The sequence below is a fragment of the Tigriopus californicus genome, chromosome 12 (assembly GCF_007210705.1).
Source record: "Tigriopus californicus strain San Diego chromosome 12, Tcal_SD_v2.1, whole genome shotgun sequence".
Taxonomy (NCBI): domain Eukaryota; kingdom Metazoa; phylum Arthropoda; class Copepoda; order Harpacticoida; family Harpacticidae; genus Tigriopus; species Tigriopus californicus.
In genome coordinates, this window is record NC_081451.1 from 6,744,653 (window position 1) to 6,764,574 (window position 19,922).

The 19,922-nt window shown below is 42.6% G+C and overlaps 3 protein-coding genes across 8 annotated transcripts in view; 2 read left to right on the top strand and 1 right to left on the bottom strand.

The window, feature by feature from the left end:
* Positions 1–4,049, top strand: part of LOC131892428 (titin homolog) — a 105,085-nt gene extending 101,036 nt beyond the window's left edge. For all 6 annotated transcript variants that reach the window (XM_059242298.1, XM_059242299.1, XM_059242301.1 and 3 more), the window contains 7 exons: positions 1,924–2,128; positions 2,198–2,333; positions 2,415–2,685; positions 2,766–2,888; positions 2,955–3,073; positions 3,154–3,245; positions 3,310–4,049. In XM_059242298.1, coding sequence (XP_059098281.1) covers positions 1,924–2,128; positions 2,198–2,333; positions 2,415–2,685; positions 2,766–2,888; positions 2,955–3,073; positions 3,154–3,245; positions 3,310–3,478 — 1,115 coding nt within the window. In that variant the 3' untranslated portion in view covers positions 3,479–4,049. The remainder of the gene's footprint in view (positions 1–1,923; positions 2,129–2,197; positions 2,334–2,414; positions 2,686–2,765; positions 2,889–2,954; positions 3,074–3,153; positions 3,246–3,309) is intronic.
* Positions 4,050–5,752: 1,703 nt separating this feature from the next.
* Positions 5,753–9,655, bottom strand: LOC131892093 (uncharacterized). Its single transcript, XM_059241835.1, has 5 exons — positions 9,210–9,655; positions 7,478–8,479; positions 7,313–7,418; positions 6,610–6,677; positions 5,753–6,510 (listed from the first exon to the last, which is right to left on the bottom strand). The coding sequence occupies exons 2-5, from the start codon at positions 7,893–7,895 to the stop codon at positions 6,335–6,337; spliced, it is 768 nt and encodes a 255-aa protein (XP_059097818.1). The 5' UTR covers positions 7,896–8,479; positions 9,210–9,655; the 3' UTR covers positions 5,753–6,334.
* Positions 9,656–13,203: 3,548 nt separating this feature from the next.
* Positions 13,204–19,922, top strand: part of LOC131892151 (mucin-12-like) — a 13,288-nt gene continuing 6,569 nt past the window's right edge. Inside the window, exon 1 of the mRNA XM_059241928.1 lies at positions 13,204–13,627. Coding sequence (XP_059097911.1) covers positions 13,406–13,627 — 222 coding nt within the window. The 5' untranslated portion in view covers positions 13,204–13,405. The remainder of the gene's footprint in view (positions 13,628–19,922) is intronic.

Consider the following 19,922-nt stretch of genomic DNA (forward strand, 5'->3'; position numbering starts at 1 on the left):
GGTCATAGAGGAAAAGATGTTGCCTACCACAAAAGCTCGGACAGTCTGAGTTCATCTGGCGCCTCGACCAATACCGTGATTTTAAAAACGTCCTCGTCCTCTGTGGGCGCTTCCATCGTTGATGAGGGCAAGTCTTGCTCTGGAAAACTATGCAAGGACCAGGAGGAGAGCGGCCGACGCAGCGTGGGTGAGATCAGAAAGTCTTTTGAAAGCCTCAAACATTCTCCATCCCGATCGCGTTCCCGAACACGATCCCCCGATTGTTTGAAAGGTGCCCAGCCTGTGAAGCAAATTCGGAAATCATTCGAAAGAATCCCCACTCCTCCCCCCATGCCCCCGAAGCAAGTAAAACGATCCTCATCCGTCAAGTTCGTCCCAAGGGCCAAGATCAATGCCCTTCAGAAGCGGTCTTCGAGCGCGGAAAGTAAGGAACCCATCAATTCCGTGGACTCCAATTACGTTCCAGAGAGAACCATGTCCCATCCTGATCTCAGCAACAAGGTCAAAAGCCAAGAAAAGGTCCGCGCCTCATCCAAGGAGTCAATCATAATGTCGAACCTGACCTACAAGCCGGTTTATTCCCATATTCGAAGCATCAAGCCCATGGCCGTGACTCTGCCAAGAACGGGAAGCGTCCATGAGCGACGGACCAAATTTGAGACCCCGAGGCCGAGATCGACCACCCCTTCTCCCATTCGAAATTTCAGCATGCCAAGTCTGGACCTGCTTTATATCCAACAACACGTCACCGACCCAAGCAAGCCTTACATCAAGGCCCACGAGGCCGGAGATCTGGAGGCCACCAAGAGGCGATTGGCACAGCATGCCAAAAGAATGAGCACTCATGAACCTTCCGGACCGAGTTGGGAACACTCCCAAGCCCGATTGAAGCACATGGGTCACAACATTGGTCACTCGAAAATCCTAGATAAGATGACTGCATTACAATATGCCTCCCATACCCCTCTTGATCAGGGCGTGGTCAGACTCATGGACAAAGTCAAGGATGAACGGGAGTTGAATAAAGTTTACAAGTCCGGAGATGTGGAGCTAAAAGTCGGGCAATTTGAAAACATTGCACGAGAGGGGTCTCCCCAAAGAAGACCCGTCGAGTTCCAGATCTCTGAGCTTGACCAACGTTACCCTTACGAGCCAGCTCCCACTTTCAGTTGGTCCCAACGGTTCCAGCCATACCTGCCCCAAACACCCGAAAGCCTGAACATGGCCCAGAAGTTCAACCAGTTCTACAACTACTACGGCTACCTTCCCAACAACTCTCAACGGGACGGTGTACTCACCAACTGGTACGATTCGGACGCCCGAATTGCTCAAAAGCTCATGACAGCCCGGACTCGCAGACCTATCTTTGAACCACCCGGCGACCTGGAGACACGGCAACCTCGGTCTCTGCCCAGCTATTTGAACCATGATGTGCCCGGGATGCCGCCCATGCCCCCTAAGAGGACAAACCGTCAAAGGGGTAATCAGTCACTTCCTGGGGCGAATCTGAGTTGGAGTATTGTAATAGTGTCACAATCCAGGCGACGGGTGCACTACACTTCCACAAAATAGAGCGTCTTTCCTTACTTGTTAGGTTTTTCTGCATGCTTGGACCGGGTCGAGGAAAAATATCATGACGAGACCTCTAATTATGCCTCACTCGTTAAAAGGTTGATGAGAGAATCGTTCGATCCAGGTAACCAACCCAAGGTCTCTCTCTCTCTCCCTCTCTCCCTCTCTCTCTATCGCGTCTCTCTATTGTGTCTCTTGGTTGTTGTCAAAATCTCATAGCAGAAGTTATCTTTCTCTCGTTCGATCAATCTGTTCGCCACCCATTCATGTAGCTATTCATCCACGCAACCAACTAATCTCTCTCAATATCTTAGCAATAGCTTGCCTTTGACTCTTCATTTTGATACCCAGATTCCAGGAACAAATACTCCGAGGGCGAGGTCAACATTCACTTCAAGAGTCCCGTGCGTCATGATCAGAAGCCCTATGTTCCAGAAGAGGAACTTCGGCGGCGTCAGGAGAAGCAAATGAAGGAGTTCTACGAGGGAATCGAAGAGAAGAAACAAAAGCAACTCCAACAAGACATGATGAACAGAAAACACCACGACACGCTATTGTATGTGATACCGATTGAATGAACGATGTAGTGTCAAGATCCAAATAACTTGATTTCTCTGTGTTCCAGGCCCAACCAAAAATCCCCGGTTCCACTCAACCGTTATGAGGATTTCAAAGGCGAGCCTCCCAGAAGTCCCTACTCAACTTTGGGCAAGCCTTCAGATAACGCCAAGAAGGTGGCCAGGGCCTTGTACAACTTCCAGGTAAGGGCTCATCTTCACGGTTTTCGCAATTTGAAGGCAAACGGACCGTGTTTTTTCCAATCCATTGTGTTCCTGTAACAGGCTCAAAACTCTCGCGAATTGGGTCTGAAGAAGGGCGACCTGGTGTTTGTGAGGCGACAAGTGGACGGCAATTGGTTTGAGGGCGAACGGAACGCCATGATCGGGATCTTCCCCGTGTCCTATGTGGAAATGGTGCCGGAGCATGAGGTGGGCACCCTGAAGAACGCCAAACGAGCCGCCATGGACAACGCCAGAACCATTCAAGAAGGTCAAGCCCGGGCCAAGTTCAATTTCCAATCACAAACCCCCATGGAACTCTCGTTGGTCAAAGGTACGTGGATCAAGGGCCTGGATTGTGCCTTGTACGGTACATACGCCATTGCAATACATGAATGATACTAATGTTTGTAGGAGAGTCAATCACCTTGATTCGCCGCATTGATCGGAATTGGTACGAGGGTCGGATTGGCAGTCGAAAAGGTATCTTCCCCGCCACCTACATTGATGTGATCATGGAACCCGGTGAAAATAGAGGTAAAGCGGCATCTTGTCGATAAAAATGAATATTTTACGTTTCCATTTATGAAACCCGTTGATTAGGCATCTCTCCCAAACCGATTGCGGCCCCTGCCGCCCACGGCTTACTCAAGTCAGGCCCACTCCCGCCTTCGAACTACATCCCTCCCAACATGAATGTTAGCAGTCCATACTCGTCATTGGTGAGTATTAAGTAGAGTGCACTTATTTGCGGGTTCCAATTAAGGAATTTAATGTAATTGCTTGATCCTCCATTCCCTAGCCGAGACCTGACTCGTCCATGTCTCAAGCGGTCAAATCTGTGCGGGCAGAAGAGTCCTCCCTACAAATTCAGTCCTCCAATGAGCCGTTGCCGTAAGACAATTAGAACAACATCCTTGTCTTTATTCTGGGAAGACTAAGCAATTGCCTTTTTCAGGTATCGAGCCCTGTACAACTATAAGCCTCAAAATGAGGACGAGGTGGAACTTTGTGAAGGGGATATTGTCTATGTTATGGAACAATGTGATGATGGATGGTTTGTGGGCACATCACAACGATCAGGGATCTTTGGCACCTTCCCCGGGAATTACGTCACGAAGGCTTAAAAATCAGCGATTACTCACGCATCGGCGATATTATTACTACTATTATTATATGTTGTGACACTCTACACAACACACTAATATTATGACACTCTTACAAACCAAATCACACACTCTTCCTGTACAGAAATGGTCCACTAATTTACCTCAAGGAACACCATTGTAAAAACGAAAAAAAAGAACCTTCAGTTCACATCACAAGGTTGTGCCTCCAATTATGATCTTCACGATTTCTCACTCACCTTCTTCCTCCTCCTCCCTCTCCTCCTTCACTGCCTTTTTAGTCCTAAAAACTGTACTAATGGATTTCAATCTTCAGTAAGTCAAGAACTACTAAATATGACATGTACTACTAGTCAAACTTGGTTTGGAACGAACGGAAGGGCAAATGAAATACCGCTTTCAAAATTGTGTTTTCCCGTGCCTTGAATGTGAATTTCATGCGTGCTACCCAAAACAATGGAGAAAAGAAAACCTTGCAAAAACACCTTACTCGCACTTAATCTGTCCACACAATATACGATGCACAAAAAGTATATATAAGTGAATAAAGACACCCCTATGCTTCATTCAACTATACTTTGCTTACGTCTCGTAAAACATCAGTCTTGGTTCATAGAAAAATGGACTTATGCATGCGTTTTCAGCTTGTACTTTTGGGGCCGGGTCAGCCATTATCGAAACTCGGACTCAAGTTTGATCTGCATTGGAATAAGTTCGATTTATAGTAAGTTTTGAAAAAAATTCTCTTTAAACCTAGTTTCAGTTTATAGTTCAAAGATAACATCATTTGAAACAATTCTTGCTTCAAAACGTTTTCGTAAAACCCATACAAGTCAAAATCATGTTAGAAATGGAAAATAAAGGTTACACACACTAGCATCTAATTTGTTCCACCCCTTGGCAAGAATATAAACTGAAATATTCTTCGTGATGTGATGGTCAGCACCGTTTCCTAGCCTGCGAGATATCCCAAAACAATTTTCCTCGACCTTGCCCACGAAAACTTTTCTATATTTATCCTCATGGATACATTTTTTTATACATTATTTTATTTTGTATGTTTTGACGGAGCACCAACCAACCATTTGGGTCATGAACCTCATAGAGTGGCTTTCAGTGAATAATGAACTCAGATGATGCTTCTCAGCCCTCACAGGCTAGTGCTCCAATTAAAAGGAATGCTATTTTAGATTTACAAGGTTTTGAAACATACTTTTTAGATTTACCAGCTCTTGTTGCATGGCTCTTACCATTCTGTCTCTTTGGTGTTGCAGAAAAGTTGGATCCACTCTAGCGCTTGGAAATTGTTTGTTTAAATGTGGGGTATCTCTGACACCAAAATAAAAGGTGCCATGATTTATTAGCATTAGTTGTTATAAAATTACCTACTACTTTGGATTAAAAATGGTCGAAAACCTGCCATAGACAATCTGTTGGAGCTCCTGTTCATCACTGAAAGTAAATTGTGTAGCCGAACAAGAACAAAAATGCAGGTTCAATAATGTTACATATTAAATCGACCGAGCTTGTGGGACAATGGCATGGAATAACACATTGATTTCATGAGTCTCTTCTATGAGTTTAATCGAGTGGACATCTCAAAAAACTGCCCTTCCAATGGAAAAATCTACTCATGTACTTCCAAAAATAGCATACTAATATAAAGACAATGCAATGAGATGAATTCTCGCGAATAAATGAATTGGTTTAAGAGTTTGTCATAGCCGCAAACTTTGGGCTAACATAAATGCGTTGAAGTATGATGTAGGCACAAGTACCCCGTTGTGAAAGTTAAAAAAATGATGCCCAAATTAGGAAAACACGAAATATCTTAAAGTGTTTTGAGCACATTATGATTGCTAAAGATCATTGTAGGAGTGATAAAAATCGATATTGTTGAAGACAGGGAAAGGTCAAATTCACTATTTCTATGAAGATTGCGAAAGGACGACAAGTCCATCACGTGGTAACTGTCTGACGCTAACATTTGCCTTTACTGAAGAATCACCCCAAAATCTTAAAATGAACCTGATAAGTTAATGTCTCTGTCAATTGCATGTGGCTCTGTTACCTATATCCATTAAATTTACGCCTCTCAAGACTGCCTAGAAATATAATATTTCTGCCTACGTTGTGACCCCAATTTTGACCACATTTTGTGGCTAGTAACTATGTTTTTTTGTGAGAAGCTATGAAACTTAAAAACTCCATCAGTCAACTCGAAATCAATTGAATGAAGAATCGGATCCAATCATCCGAGTGTTAATGTGGAAATTTAATCTATGTCGATTGCTTATATTTTGTAAATTTTTGCCTTTGTCAGGGCGCCACATATATATGGGCCCTCATTTACAACGACAGACAAAGGGAAGAGGTGCAGTAGATTGCTAAATAAACTACTAGTAACAGGGCATGAGTGCAATTTTTTCCTGACATTATGTGACCTGGATCACTAATCATTAGGGGTGGGAAAGAACTTTTTAGGGTACATTAAGTTTTCAACTATTCTGGTCACTTTTGGGCAAAAAACCTTTTTCATGAATTTTAACCAGAGAATAACCTAAAACCCAGAATTTTCGGGGAAATTGAAGGGTTTTGGTCATGTTTAGGGGGAATTTTGGGCGAAATACAGGGTGTGGGTGTAAAAATCAGGGCAATGTTGGTCCCCACTCAAAAATTCCATAAAGAAGAATCGGCCAAACCAACCCTATACCTCATTGGTAGAGCCTCACTCACAAAGTGCCCTCTGAAGTGAAGAAGATAAAACATATTTCGTTTACTGTAGGAAGTTGATTGGCCATTCCTTTAGTAGATAATCATGCCAAACACTCATAGCTTCAAGAATATTAGGTTATATTAGGCCACAATGAATGATCGGGGTTCATCACAGAAGCATTGTCGCAATTTCTGCGCAAATGACAATACCCCAGAGCATTTGGGGCTCACAAATAGTTTGAACTTGCGCCCTTGGTGCGCTTCCACTTCCGGGTTCGGAACAAAGTCGTTGGTACTAGTTAGACACAGATGCATCCCTGGAAAGCAAACAAAGAATATCCATCAATCCATTATATAGCCCTAGGTCTATTAGTATACTGCTCTCAAAGCTATATTTATTGACTAACGATGCTCACCTCGGCGGATGACCTTTTCCACATCGCATTCGTCGGAAACGTCTTGGACGTAATATTTACCACAGTACCTGGAATCGAAAGACACTAGGTCATCATGAAGTTATGAAAAGTGGTACAATGTGGTAAATGAATTGATACCGTTCAATTCTGTTTAGATCTCAGAAGGAGATGAAGATCAATTCATAAACAGGAAAGACATATAAAGGGTGGATTTTATAAGGTGTTACAGAATTTGCTTTAATTCAATAATTAGTACCCCAATTGCCAACGGCATTCACTTTCCATTGAAACCATAGTGACGCTCGGTGAAAATCAACTTTCGAAGGCCGGAAGCCAACGTGCGCAAGTCCTTTCTAGGGACAGTACAGAGCATGCGCGCTGTGAGACTGGCAGTGGGTGTTTTCAGTAAATATTTTTGACCTAGAGCGGCCAATTTGACTAACTGTTTTATACTGAAAAGGAAGTTCATCGAAGAGCCTAAATCCAGAATCTGGTGTATCAAGAGCAATTTTCAAAGAGTCAATACATGTTTTTGCTTGTAACACTTTATCCCGTCCACCCTGTAATGGGTATACGTGTGGATAAAAGCAGTTTCTTGACAAATTACTTGTATAGATAGAGAAGAGAAGTGGAAAACGTTTGATTAAAAAAAACACACATTTTCTTGGTTTGCATGACGAATATTTTCCCTTTATGTACTCACTGAAGATGTTGGCTCGTGGCTTCAAAATCTTTGAGATTGTGACGAACTTCATACTTCTTGGTTTTGTCAATCTTGGCAAATTTGCCGGAAAGTAGCACAAACGTATCTGAAAACCTCATTCAAATGTCAAGTTCATGCTTGTATTGTTCCTTTTCCCTCACTCACCTCTATGGATATGCTTGGGCACTTCATTGGGAATGGGATATTCCATGGAGAGAATCCCTCTGATATCCGTTCCATTCTCATCTTGGATTGGATCCAAATTTCTAGGCTGTGTAGTGGTGGTTGAAGTTGTGGTGGTGGCGGTGGAGGCGATTGTGGCAATCGTGGCCATGGTGGGCCGGGCAGTAGGGATGGGCGTGGTTGCCCTGTCTGGAATGGCTGGTTTGCGAGTTGGTCTTTGGTAACGTCTTCGATGAGGCACTCTGACCAGGAACAGATTGGATCGGATCGAGCTCACCGGAATGGCCTGGGTGATCTTTTGATAGATGGGGCGGCACTGTATAAGGGCCTCTTCGTAACGAGAGGGCGTCACTACTCTGTACTCGTTAAAGATATTGTGCATTAGCACTCGGAAGCGCATCCTACATAAAACCAGTCCATGCCAACTTCATTGCCCTGACTAAGTTTGATTTTTTTTCCATATCACCTAATCCATCACGAATCATTGAATTAAGCCGCGGCCCATCCCTTTCTTCTCGATCATCTGGGACCCTGTGGGACCCGTTAATTATGTACACATTCAGGAACAAGTGCTTGAGGGACATTTTCCTGTTACCATTTGCGATTAAAGATATCTTAGCTTTCAGTTCATTCACTTCGAAGAGTACGTATCGTGTGTTACTTTCATTTTAGCCCTTTGGTGTGTTTGTCGAATGGTCGAATGCAATGAAGTTGGTTGACTGGCTTCCCTTTTGTCACAATCAATGGAGGAGAGGAATTTGTGGCACGTGAAATTCCCCTCCTGTATGTCCAGATGGTCTTGGACCACAATGGCACAATTCACCAAGGACGACCACTGACTCCAGGTCTTGCGGCCTTTGCCGAACTCTTGGTGCTCGACCTCGAAGGCCTGAACACAACTGGAACCGGCCAAGACCGACCCCCAACTCCAAGCCACTTCCACTTTCAGACTCTGCTCGTCTGCCAATTGAACGAATGGTTTGCCTGCAGAGACGAACCAAAGGAAACTCAAAGGGGTCAAACCATCACGTTATTCGAAGGCCATTCTTGGTTTGATTAACCAACCATTAACGAACGAGAAAGGAAATGAGTGTGAAAGAAAATATCCATTTATGGTCTGCCTTGTGTGCTTTGTGTACACATTAAACGACCTTGCTTTGGTCACACTATCTACAATGAAGTTGCAAAAAGGGCCAGGCCAACTCCTTCAATCTGTGGGCTGTTACGTAATGAATTTGGAGTGCGAATAACTTTTGACTCTGACATTCTGACATTGACATGTGATTGAGTTGTAATTCAAAAGATTGATTTTGGGCATCGCAGAGACTGCTAGCCCATATGGAGGAATTCAACTTTTCTCAATCGATATAGAAAAGAAACATTCTCAAACCAAGGATCATGTCAGGCCCCCCTTTGATCAATTGCCTGATTCACAAAAACACAAACGATAGTTTGAACCCCATGTTTTCTGGAGTGAACATTCATTTCTTAATGCTACAAATGCTATGAAAGAAACAATGAAATAATAATCACTTCGAGGCCACAACAGCAGCGCTCAATGGAACCGACCAATCCATAAATGATAACAGCATTCTTCTTCTTCCGTTCGTTTTTGCGTATCTTTCAAGGACAACCCAAGGGCTTCAAGCGCCCAAAGACCCAAGCTTGGGTGTACCGTAAGAATAAGTAAGACTAACTACAATCAGCCATTTACCGTTATATTGGTCCCATTTGGGCGAGACTCGCGAGCAATCGTATCCTTGGCAACCACCCTCCTGGAGCTGGAGCACCATGGACACGAGGAACACTGAAACTAACTCAACACCGTCCCACACCATCTTGGTGTACTGGGTCACATTTTGTCTCCTCGATCCAATTCGAACTTATCCTGATGCACTAAAGGCCAACGACTTTGTCCACATGATGATCGTGTAAGGGGGGGGGGGTCGTTGTTGCTGAAGATGATGGTGGTGGTGGGTGGTGTGGTGCTTCTCGTTCTCTTGCTTCTCCTCCTTCAAAGTGACAAATGCTGTTCGTTCGAAACCGATGCCGTTCGCGTCTCGTTTCCTTTTTCAGTCTTGTTCGAAAAGTTTCCAAGACGAACAAAAACACTTCTCGGAGGAGAGCTTTTCATGTCACTTCTCCAGTTGTGTGCGTCTTGGGCAATTGGACAGGGCGAGGATGCGAACTGACAAGATAGTAAACACACATGTGTACGTACGTACGAGCACACATCCATGTCAATTCTGGACTCGGTGACTCGATACAAGCCAGTCCTGGTTTGGTGTTTCCCATTCTGATTTATGAATTGCGTAAAGCCCTGCTTTCGATTCAATTTCCCTGCCTTCCCTTGGAGGAATAGTGCTACTACGGTCCACACATGGGCGTGCAAATGATCCTGTTGCCCTTCAAAACTCATCACCCAATAGGGATGTCGATTTCACACGAACCGTGGTCTTTCAACTTCAACTGAAATGGGCACAATAGGGGAGAAAGCACCGAAATATATAGAGTAGATTCAATCATTTAGTTCATTTTACTCTTAATTGAGAATTGAAGCAAACTCATAATTGTTCAAGAAGTGGATCTTGAAATATGCCAATACTTGGAGATTGGAGACACGTATGCAAAAAAAAGGATTTAGAATCGTTTTCAACCTGTGATTAGTGATTAATTATGTTACAGGGTTTACTTTTGTAGTCCTAGCTCGTCTGTCCATGATTCTAACCAAAATGACAATGAGCGATGCTGACATCTTAAACATGCAACGATTGAGTTTAAAGCCCTGTCTAAAATTTCGACCAAACGCTCAAAACTGTTTTTGACCACTAGATGTCACTTACTTTGAAGACCTAACTAGTGCCGGTCTAACTCTAACTTCTAGGGCTTAGGATTGACAATAAAAGGAAAAAAGCGTCGAACTGGACTTCAGAAACCTGGTTAGCAATTTGAAAAAGAATGAATGTTTTGTAAATGGAAGAAGGCTCTGAAAAAAAGGTTCAAACTCAACATAAACCAAAGTATCAAACATAAAAAGGCATGCATACAAAAGTACAAAAACAGCTGAGAAGGCAAAATGAAACACCATTAGAATAAATAAAATCTTATTAAGAAGCAACCAACAACATCTCTATTCATATTGCTGGCCCATACTGTATCATGCCTGCCAAGATTATTCTCCTTCTCTCCATTCTCTCCATCTTTCTTCAGCGGGGTGAGTGAGACAAACGGAGACAAGGGATCAAAGCTGTGACTCCATCCAACAAAAGACAGACGGCGAATTCCTCCCAAGGAACAGATATGCTCTGTGGTGTTTGTACATGGTACACAAGTACGGATGTGACGAGGATGTTTTCCCCCTTGAGAGACATGACTCAAACGCTTCAGAACATGAGACTCTGACTGGCCGGCCACTTCTGCAGCCTCTGAGAACGACTAGAAGAACGGGGGGTTCTTTTTGTCGTTTTCGAGACATGAGTTTTTTTTTCACTTAAGATTGTCATGAGCTCAAGAGCCAGACAAGCATTGATGACAGAGAAGGTTTACCAACCGTAGATTATTGACATATCATGTTTTGATGACCTTGGACGCTCCACCCTACTGGCTCATTATCAAATGAATGAGAAGCAAGAGGAATGCAAATGAACCTCAATTGGCGTCAGAAACGTGCATGTATGATAACTATGGATTTGGCGGAAAACGTTCGACTGATTTGAAAAGTCTCTCATGGTCGGAGATGATCCATCCATCCTCCGATCCTCCGACCAACTTGGATATAGTTGATTGAAACAAGAAATCGAATGCATCGATCGACTTGGCCCGGAATATGAAGCTTACTAGACTAATCTGGTGGTTGAATTCAAAATCTAAAATCCCTTTATTTGTTTGTTCGCTCGACTCAGTCAAAGGACGGCTTTTGAGGGTCTCTATTGTCCCTGTCAAAAGTGCTCTTTCGTGTCAAGAAAGAGGATAAGAATGACACAATAATCTGGCCGAGATTGCCATTGAATTCAAAGGATGCAATACGTGCAATCAATTCATGTTCATCAAAGCCAGAGAAATTTGGGTCAGTGGCCGAAGAAATTCAATATGCAAACAGGATTCGACGATTCGATGTGGACAAGGTTAGGGTGGCGATGATGATGATGATGAAGATGATTGTCGAAGCCGGATGTTTTCTCACCAAAATGGAGCGTAAGCTCGTATAAGAACTGGTTAAAGAAGAAAGTCCCATAGATCGAAGAAAACGGATCAAACGAGAGATGCTCGAAGGATGAAGTGGGGCTTGACAGATGATCAATGCTGTTGTGCTCCTCGTCTTCTCCTGTTCTTGTTTGCTATTCAATCAGATCAATCATTAGCATTGGAACAATCCTTTCGATTTCCTCCTGAGGTTTGGCAGAAACTTCGTTTGCGGTCATTTCACCGACTCGTGACCAACATCCAGAGAGTGCTGAGGGATCGAGCGAAAATGGACATTTTTGAGCTCGAGTCGTGCTTCGTGGACATCTATTTTTCAAAGATATTCATTTGGGGTGCAACGATTAGAGGGGCAAACTTCGCACGGCCAGCGAACCTTGCCATCACATCATCCATATATATAGTTCCGATAGGCGGTTTAATACGGACCATGGTCCGTATTAGTTTGGTTCTCCTCCAATGGGTGTGGTTAGCGTCAAAAGGTTTCCTTGAGACAGATTGGAGAGGATTATCCAACCAGGAACGTCTCTCATGCTACGTAACTGCACTAACCGCTTCGCCAGGTCCCCTCCCTTACTATTCCTACCATAGCACTTAGATATTAGTAGATATAATAACTGGAGATATGATCAATGTAAATTGACTGCAAAATTATTGAAACTGTGTTTGCCTATTCTATTCTTTTGCAATTATACAGATCACGAAATTTCTGTCCTCTACTATGAAATGGGGTGTTCTGTTTTATCGGACGTGTCCTTCAAGTTGGCATCATCCCCTTATAACAAGAACATTTCATAACAGCTTTTTGACTAGGTTTCGGTGATTTATGTTACGCAACTAGACAAAACTCTCGCAACCTAGGCAAAGTGCCTTTTTCAGCGTTCCTGTTCGGCGCACGTCCATTATTGAAATCCTTCAGCAAACCATGGCCATGTGCATCATTAGGAATAAGTTATGTTAATGACCAAATGATGATGATGACAAAAACAACAGACCCTGATATTCAACAACATGGCAGTCTTGCACTTAAGCGTTCGGAAATATTCTAATGCTTCTTTAGACAACTTGATATTTGTGCCTAGCGTTGTCTCAAAGCCTTAAGAGGACAATGCTCACCGTATTGAATTGAACCTCGATTTGACCATTCGCATTTGATTTACAGGCTCATTTTTTTTATTCAAACCAAACTTGGTCGTGAGTGATCAAGTATGAAAAATCACCCCCTGATTCTCGCTCTCCACTGCTTTGCGATCGTTCTTGAACCAACACAAGCCAAGATTCGGTCAGAGAGAGAGGGCCAAAGTAAAGGAGGAGGAGAAGGAGGAGGCAAGGAGAGACACCCCCGCTCCAACCCTGGAGGCATTTGGGGAAAGGCGACGGCTTAGAAGCAGAACTGAACTGAATCAGCCAAGCAACCAACCAACTAAACAACCCTCTTGTCCGTCGAAAATGTAGGTGTACTTGACGATCATTGCTCTGGATCATGGACGCTCGATTGAACGAACGAGAACCCCGATCAAGGCACTGACTGAGTGAGTGACTGAGTGAGTGAGTGAGTGAGTGAGAATCCGAGCAATTATTGACTTGTCAAGAGTGGCAGAAGAGGAGATTTTTTCGTTTGATCTTCTCCCAGTTGGCCAAGGGTTGTCCACGTGGAAAGGTCTTCTGATCTCGAGTAGACACGGTCGGACAATTGATTATTGAGACGTCATGACAGGCATCAAATTAGTGGTTCTCATCCTGACTTGTTGGGACCTGTGGCCCTCAGCTCGATCCCAATACTATCCCGGAGGATTTTCGAACTCATATTCGCCCTCGTCTTCAGCCTCATTTTCCAGTGGAGAAAGCGGTTCATCTTCTCCATGGACGACTCGAGCTCGCTATCCATCCCAAACCAAGAGCTCGTTCCCTGGAAATCCCACCTTTGGACAAGTGAGTGATCCACCAGTATATTTTCTCCCCGTTGGGCAAAAAAGCATTTTCCGAGGCGTTCACGTGGAAACTCCGGCTTATTAAACGTCCATTTATTTGCCCGTCCAACCTTTCCTCAGCTCTCCAACCCATCCATTTAAAAGATGGATGGATGGATGGATGGACATTTGGTGACTTGAACGGAAACAGTTCGGAATCGGTTTTCTCTTCTCACACATTTGTCGCATTTCAATGCAGGCATGAACAGAACTTTACGTGATATATTTCATATCTAAATTTAAGCGCCTTTAGGACAGAAATAGCCAAACGGTCCGCGATTGCTGCCTAATCTTTAATATCAATGGCAACGATTTGATTGACTCTTCTTCACCCCTGTCTTGCTGGACTTCTCACACATTCCGCAGCTCACTTCCTGGATCTGATTGTCGCCTAATCCCTTCTGGGCACGGTCCAATCTTATCGAGAGCATTTGCACTGGAAACAGATCAAATCGTCAAAAAGTTCACTTTTGTTCAGAGAAGATCGTTTAGCACATCCACCTAGTGGCCGAAGTATATGGATTTGAAATGCATACATCCTGAAGATCATGTGTTCCATTAACAAAACTAATGGCTTTCGCCTGTCTATTATTGACCCGGTTCCTGATTTCTCTAACTTTGATAATGGTCACTATTCTGTTTTGGAACGAACTCGATATGACATCGTAATGGGTAGCATTTATAGCCAAGTACACTTTTCTGTTAAGGATCGAAGGTAACACACAACGTGTATCTTGATTAATCCGAACTGAGGGGGTCAAGCAAGCGAGTGCTTTAATTCCAGAGGTATCTTCTAGAGGGGCTTGAAACATTTCAAAGAGATCAATACGCCTTTGGTTGCATTGGTTTGGGATAAAGCAGCATATGAAATGAAATCCGTCTTCTGAGGTCGGCGTTCAACCCTTGTATTCAAAGCCAGAAAAGCAAGGGGGTGAATGCCACAATTTAGAAACGGAAGGGAAAGTGTTGCCTAACAAAGCATTCCATTTTGGCAGGTTCAAAGAGGTGAAATCAATAGTTGTATCCGTTTGACGACCAGAGAGAGGATCGTCTCACCCGGTCAGTTTTATTCCGTCTTGTTTGAAATATCAAAGTGTCAGTTGAAGCGAAGAAGCCTGGATAAATAAATTTTAGCTTACGTGAGAACAAACAATATCAATTGAGTTGTGGACTGTCCAAAAAGTCCTCCCTAGATTTTCAAAACGATCAAAGATGTAACCATCAAATCGGCCTTGAGCCTTTCCTGTCCAAATTCGCGGATTATCTCAAACCCATTCCACCCATTCCGCAAATTATGCATTCAAAATAGACATAAAAATTCGCTAAATGAAATCCAACACATGAAAAATGATAGCAAATCCATAGCGAGTAAGAATTATGATCTTGCAGGGAAGAGGCGAATCAAAAAGGGCTGCTTGACTCATACCTCATTCCCCAAGGTTTCACTCGTGGTAGTACACGAGTATGTGCGTATGGACAAAGTGCTCGCCATGATGGCCAATTTGCCCATGGGCTACCAACCAATCTTCACGCCTGATTTGGGCACACTCAAACTCGAGGAGCCACTTTCCTCTTGCCTCACATCATCAACCCAAGGACAATTATCATTACTTGTTTTTACTTGTTCCTAAATCACTCCTACCTGTTCTGACAGCTACATAGTACAATAGACAAATAGACACAGAGGTTGCATTGCCTTATCAGGTTTTGAGAGAGATGCCCAAGCAAATCATGGCATTTTTCGAACTCCTACATGTGCAATCGTAGGGTACTAATACGATTTTATTACCATATGTCATTCTAGCTCAAGCTACAAATTTGCATGCCTAAAACCAAATCAAACATTATAATTTTGTAATCCCTAATTAATGGGAATAACACTGGATGATATCTATTAGTTCGCTACTCAGTTATATGGGATTGAAGGGTCCTGTTTTGTCAGGTTTAGCGCCAAAATAGCCTCTCCTAAATCTGAGCTCAAGTGCCCACTCAATCAATATCGATTTCAAATATTACTAAAGGAAAACCTAATTTGGTCTTTCTAGTACGATTTCAAAGTAGCTGAAAATAGCTGAATAACTATTTCACATCCATTTTTCAATCGCATTACAAATATTTCGGATATTATGCTGTACATGCATCGAAAATGCATTTAGCTATGCTTTCACTTGAATTCTATAGAAAATATCTGGCCTTTGTCACAACAGAATATAAAAGGCATCTTTCAAACNGCCCATGGGCTACCAACCAATCTTCACGCCTGATTTGGGCACACTCAAACTCGAGGAGCCACTTTCCTCTTGCCTCACATCATCAACCCAAGGACAATTATCATTACTTGTTTTTACTTGTTCCTAAATCACTCCTACCTGTTCTGACAGCTAAATAGTACAATAGACAAATAAACACAGAGGTTGCATTGCCTTCTCAGGTTTTGAGAGAAATGCCCAAGCAAATCATGGCATTTTTCAAACTCCTACATGTGCAATCGTAAGGGATTAATGTGATTTTATTACCATATGTCATTCTAGCTCAAGCTACCAATTTACATGCCTAAAACCAAATCAAACATTACAATTTTGTAATCCCTAATTAATGGATATTGGTAACACTGGATGATATCTATTAATTCGCTACTCAGTTATATGGGATTGAAGGGTCCTGTTTTGCCTGTTTTAGCGCCAAAATAGCCTCTCCTAAATCTGAACTCAAGTGCCCACACAATCAATATCGATTTCAAATATTACTAAAGGAAAAACTAATTTGGTCTTTCTAGTACGATTTCAAAATAGCTGAAAATAGCTGAATAACTATTTCACATCCATTTTTCAATCGTATTACAAATATTTCGGAAATTATGCTGTGCATGCATCGAAAATGCATTTAGCTATGCTTTCACTTGAATTCTATAGAAAATATCTGGCCTTTGTCACAACAGAATATAAAAGGCATCTTTCAAACGTTGTTGCTTTTTATAGAATATTCATTGATTGGTCAATTAGGTATACGCTTAATAACTTCAAATTAAGTTTTCAAAACAATAGAGAGATATGATTTGGAAAAAGATTGATTTTGATGGGTTTTTTTAAATTTGAGTCAGAATGACATAAATTTAAATTTAAAAAGAAACAGAGTTGTTCCTCGTGATTTTAAGAGCCAGAAGATTGCTATGGTGTGTGTGCGTATTTCCCTCAAAACTTGATAAGACATCTTAACCATCTTGTGGAGCAAAGGGTTTGTTTCCTCTCTCTCTCTCTCTCTCCATCTCTGCAATAGGGTCGTCAACCAGAGCCCACGTGTCAAAGATAACGCATTGACGACAAAACGACTTCCTTTTGTCATGGACACTGTAGTAGAAGCAATGGCAACAAGCTGCTGCCTGGACTCTATGTACCTACAATACTGCAGTATTTGCCCGTAATGATTACCAACTCATTTGCGACTATGATGATGATGAGCTAGTGAGCTAGCTAGCTTGCCAGCTCATTTGAGCCAGTGATGTGGAGGAGGATCATTCGGTTGATTTCATCGTCTGATACCGCCTACTACCACTACTACTCGTACTACGTGACTCACGGGGTTCAGGTTGCTCTGCAGTGAGCCAAGCCAGTGAATTCTTGACTGGCTTTTCTCTGGACGATTTCTGGTTCAATTTGATCTCGAGCAATTATCGCTTTGCAACACGCACTGTGAGTTCTTTTCGTCATCTGAACACAAGGATCATAATTTGAATTCAGGTGTCATATCAAACGGTGAGGATCAAGCATTAACATCAACCAGTATGATCCATCAATCTCTTGTCCTTTTTATGGATGCTTGGAGCTCTGGAAAGCAAAAGCGCCCTCTGCCATAAGTGTATCCATATTTTGATATTTTTGTGGTTTAGCGCGGAATGTTTTTTTGTTGTTGTTGTGGCCATCTATTTTACCTTGCTTAAAAAATCAGGAGATCCATAATGTCGTCCAGGTATTGGAATGTTCTTCTTTCAATCATGTCTATTTTGGGCAATATTTTCCACATTTTAGTGACACTGAATATGCTTGTGTCGTGAGGCAAGCTATGGAGCAATCACTATTTTTCTTTACTTGTTCTGTAAAATCGCAATGAAGAGCTTCTTGCGACCACTTTTCGTCAGTGTTGTGCACTCGTGGAGTTCCTCGAGTAAATCTCCGTGGTTCTGCGGATGAGTGAGCTCATTGAAGTATTCTTGACATGTCCAATGGCGTTGGTTGGCAAGTCTCCCGTGGCTGATATCTCCCCGGGAGATCGCACCAATCCCCCGAGGAATGCCAAGCCATTGTTTTCTCATCTCAGGTCAGTGAGCAATGATATCTTAATGCAATTGCTCCACGCATTAGCAAAGCAACTCGCCCCACTTATGAACTACTCGTTCGTACGTACTCTCGGACTTTCTTTCCCCTGGTCATAAATCAAAACTTGGCCCTTGTTCGCGTCGTGTTAAATGGCCGGCCTCTCCTCGCTGTACAGGATACTAGAAAAGTGCTTGTAAGATGTAAACTCCCCAAATGGAGCTTGGGTTTTCATCTCCGGTCCAGATCATCTTCAAACTTGGTTCAAACAAGGTGGTGGACAATGTGAATTACACCTGCCCGAGGGGGGGTGGAGGGGATGGGGACTGAACACCATCTCACCAAGTCATTATGAAGTCAACCAGACTGTCCAAAAATCGCCGGGAAATGTCCAACTAGGTATCTGAGCATCAGGACCAATGGAAGAGTAAGCCAAGGGCTCCGGTTGAAGTGCCTCCAGTGCTTGAAGACGTGAAGCAACGTTGGGGAACCGCTCGAGATTCATGAATAATCCCAACTGCGGCTTGCTTGCTTGCCATTGGGTCAATACTCGAACTCTTGTGGTCTCGACTGCTCTCTTAACAAATATTTCGATGTCAGTCGGGGGTGGGTCAGGGAAAATAAGAGATTGAATGGATAACTTTTAATTGGATGGAGAGGATGAGCCTTTTAGGCAGGGAGTTTGAGTAGAATGATCAGCACAGGTGGGAGGGATTCTTTTTAAATGCGGAAACGTTGTTTTGTGTTGTTTTGTTTGTAGGTAGAGGCTGACTGAGAAACTGATCCATGTGATCATCGGCCGTTTGAATAGGGTGCTTTTGTGTTTTCATGTTTACATGTGGTACCATTTCTATCCCCATCATGATTTATGGATCGTTCAATAGTTAGATTTAGATTTATTGTGCCACTGTACGGGAAGATTGGTTTTCCTTCAAGCAGAGCGCTAATGAATCCACTTTTGTTCATACACTCCCACAAATGAATCAGTTGCGCTTGGCCTTGGCACTCTGGTTAAAGCTTAAAAACTATTGCTATTGAGAAATAGTCTTATAATTAGACTGTCAAAATCGTTCATTAAAGGATGGTTCAGATTTGATTTGGACCGACCTCCATTACTGTTCGTTACCGAAGTCAAATTCAAAGCATAAATTTCAACTTGCTACACGCCCAACCATAAATGCCTTGATATCATCCATTCTTTTTTGCTTTTGGACGAAGGGGAGTGACCATAGATCTCTAATGCATGAATAATCTTCATGTAATATTTGTAAAGCTGCCAGCTTCATATACATAGTACAAAAATATGCCCCTTGAGACGCAGCTCAAAATGACTTGGCAAACGATTCAAAACTTCTTAAATGCAGATTTAAATGCAGAATAACCACTGACATTGAGATGGAAGTCTGCTCGGTCAGTTGATAAAACCTTGTCGTTGGAAATCTATTGCCCACGGACTTGTAATTTCAAAACCAACCGGAACGAATTTTTTGCGTCAGGGTGTACGGAATAGTAAAGTCATGTAATTTTGGGGCAGTTTAGAGGCTGGATGTTTATGAGCCCTTCTCCCACAAACAATAACTAGTAATATGAGCTCTGAAATGTAAACGTTTGGTTACTCATATGTACAATAACATGTGTCCTTTGGTACGATTCTGGACAATTTTGCTTCATCTGTTTTCTTTGCATATTTTTGAAAAACCGGTTAGATATTCTAAAGGAATCTTTCTTTCTAAAGAATTATTCGTCGAAAATTCGAAAACACAGTTAGTTTTTTTCGTTTTTTCCCGAGAATCTGTCTCCACCGAAAAAAACGAAATTCTTGTTGCACATTTTGGATTTCCCACCTTTTTTAACGCGCTCAAGGACTCCCGAGGGTGCCTGATGAGTAAATGTCATTCTAAAGGTAAAAATTTAGAATCAAAAAAAGGATTTAGACGAAGAAAGGCT

What these genes read in the sequence shown, in the direction of transcription:
- LOC131892093 (XM_059241835.1), bottom strand. Translation starts at nt 7,895, where the DNA reads ATGCGCTTCCGAGTGCTAATGCACAATATCTTTAACGAGTACAGAGTA. An exon ending in GCCACGAGCCAACATCTTCA is followed by an intron (nt 6,678 to 7,312) that starts GTGAGTACATAA and finishes TTTCGATTCCAG; the next exon opens with GTACTGTGGTAAATATTACG. An exon ending in GGAAAAGGTCATCCGCCGAG is followed by an intron (nt 6,511 to 6,609) that starts GTGAGCATCGTT and finishes TTTGCTTTCCAG; the next exon opens with GGATGCATCTGTGTCTAACT.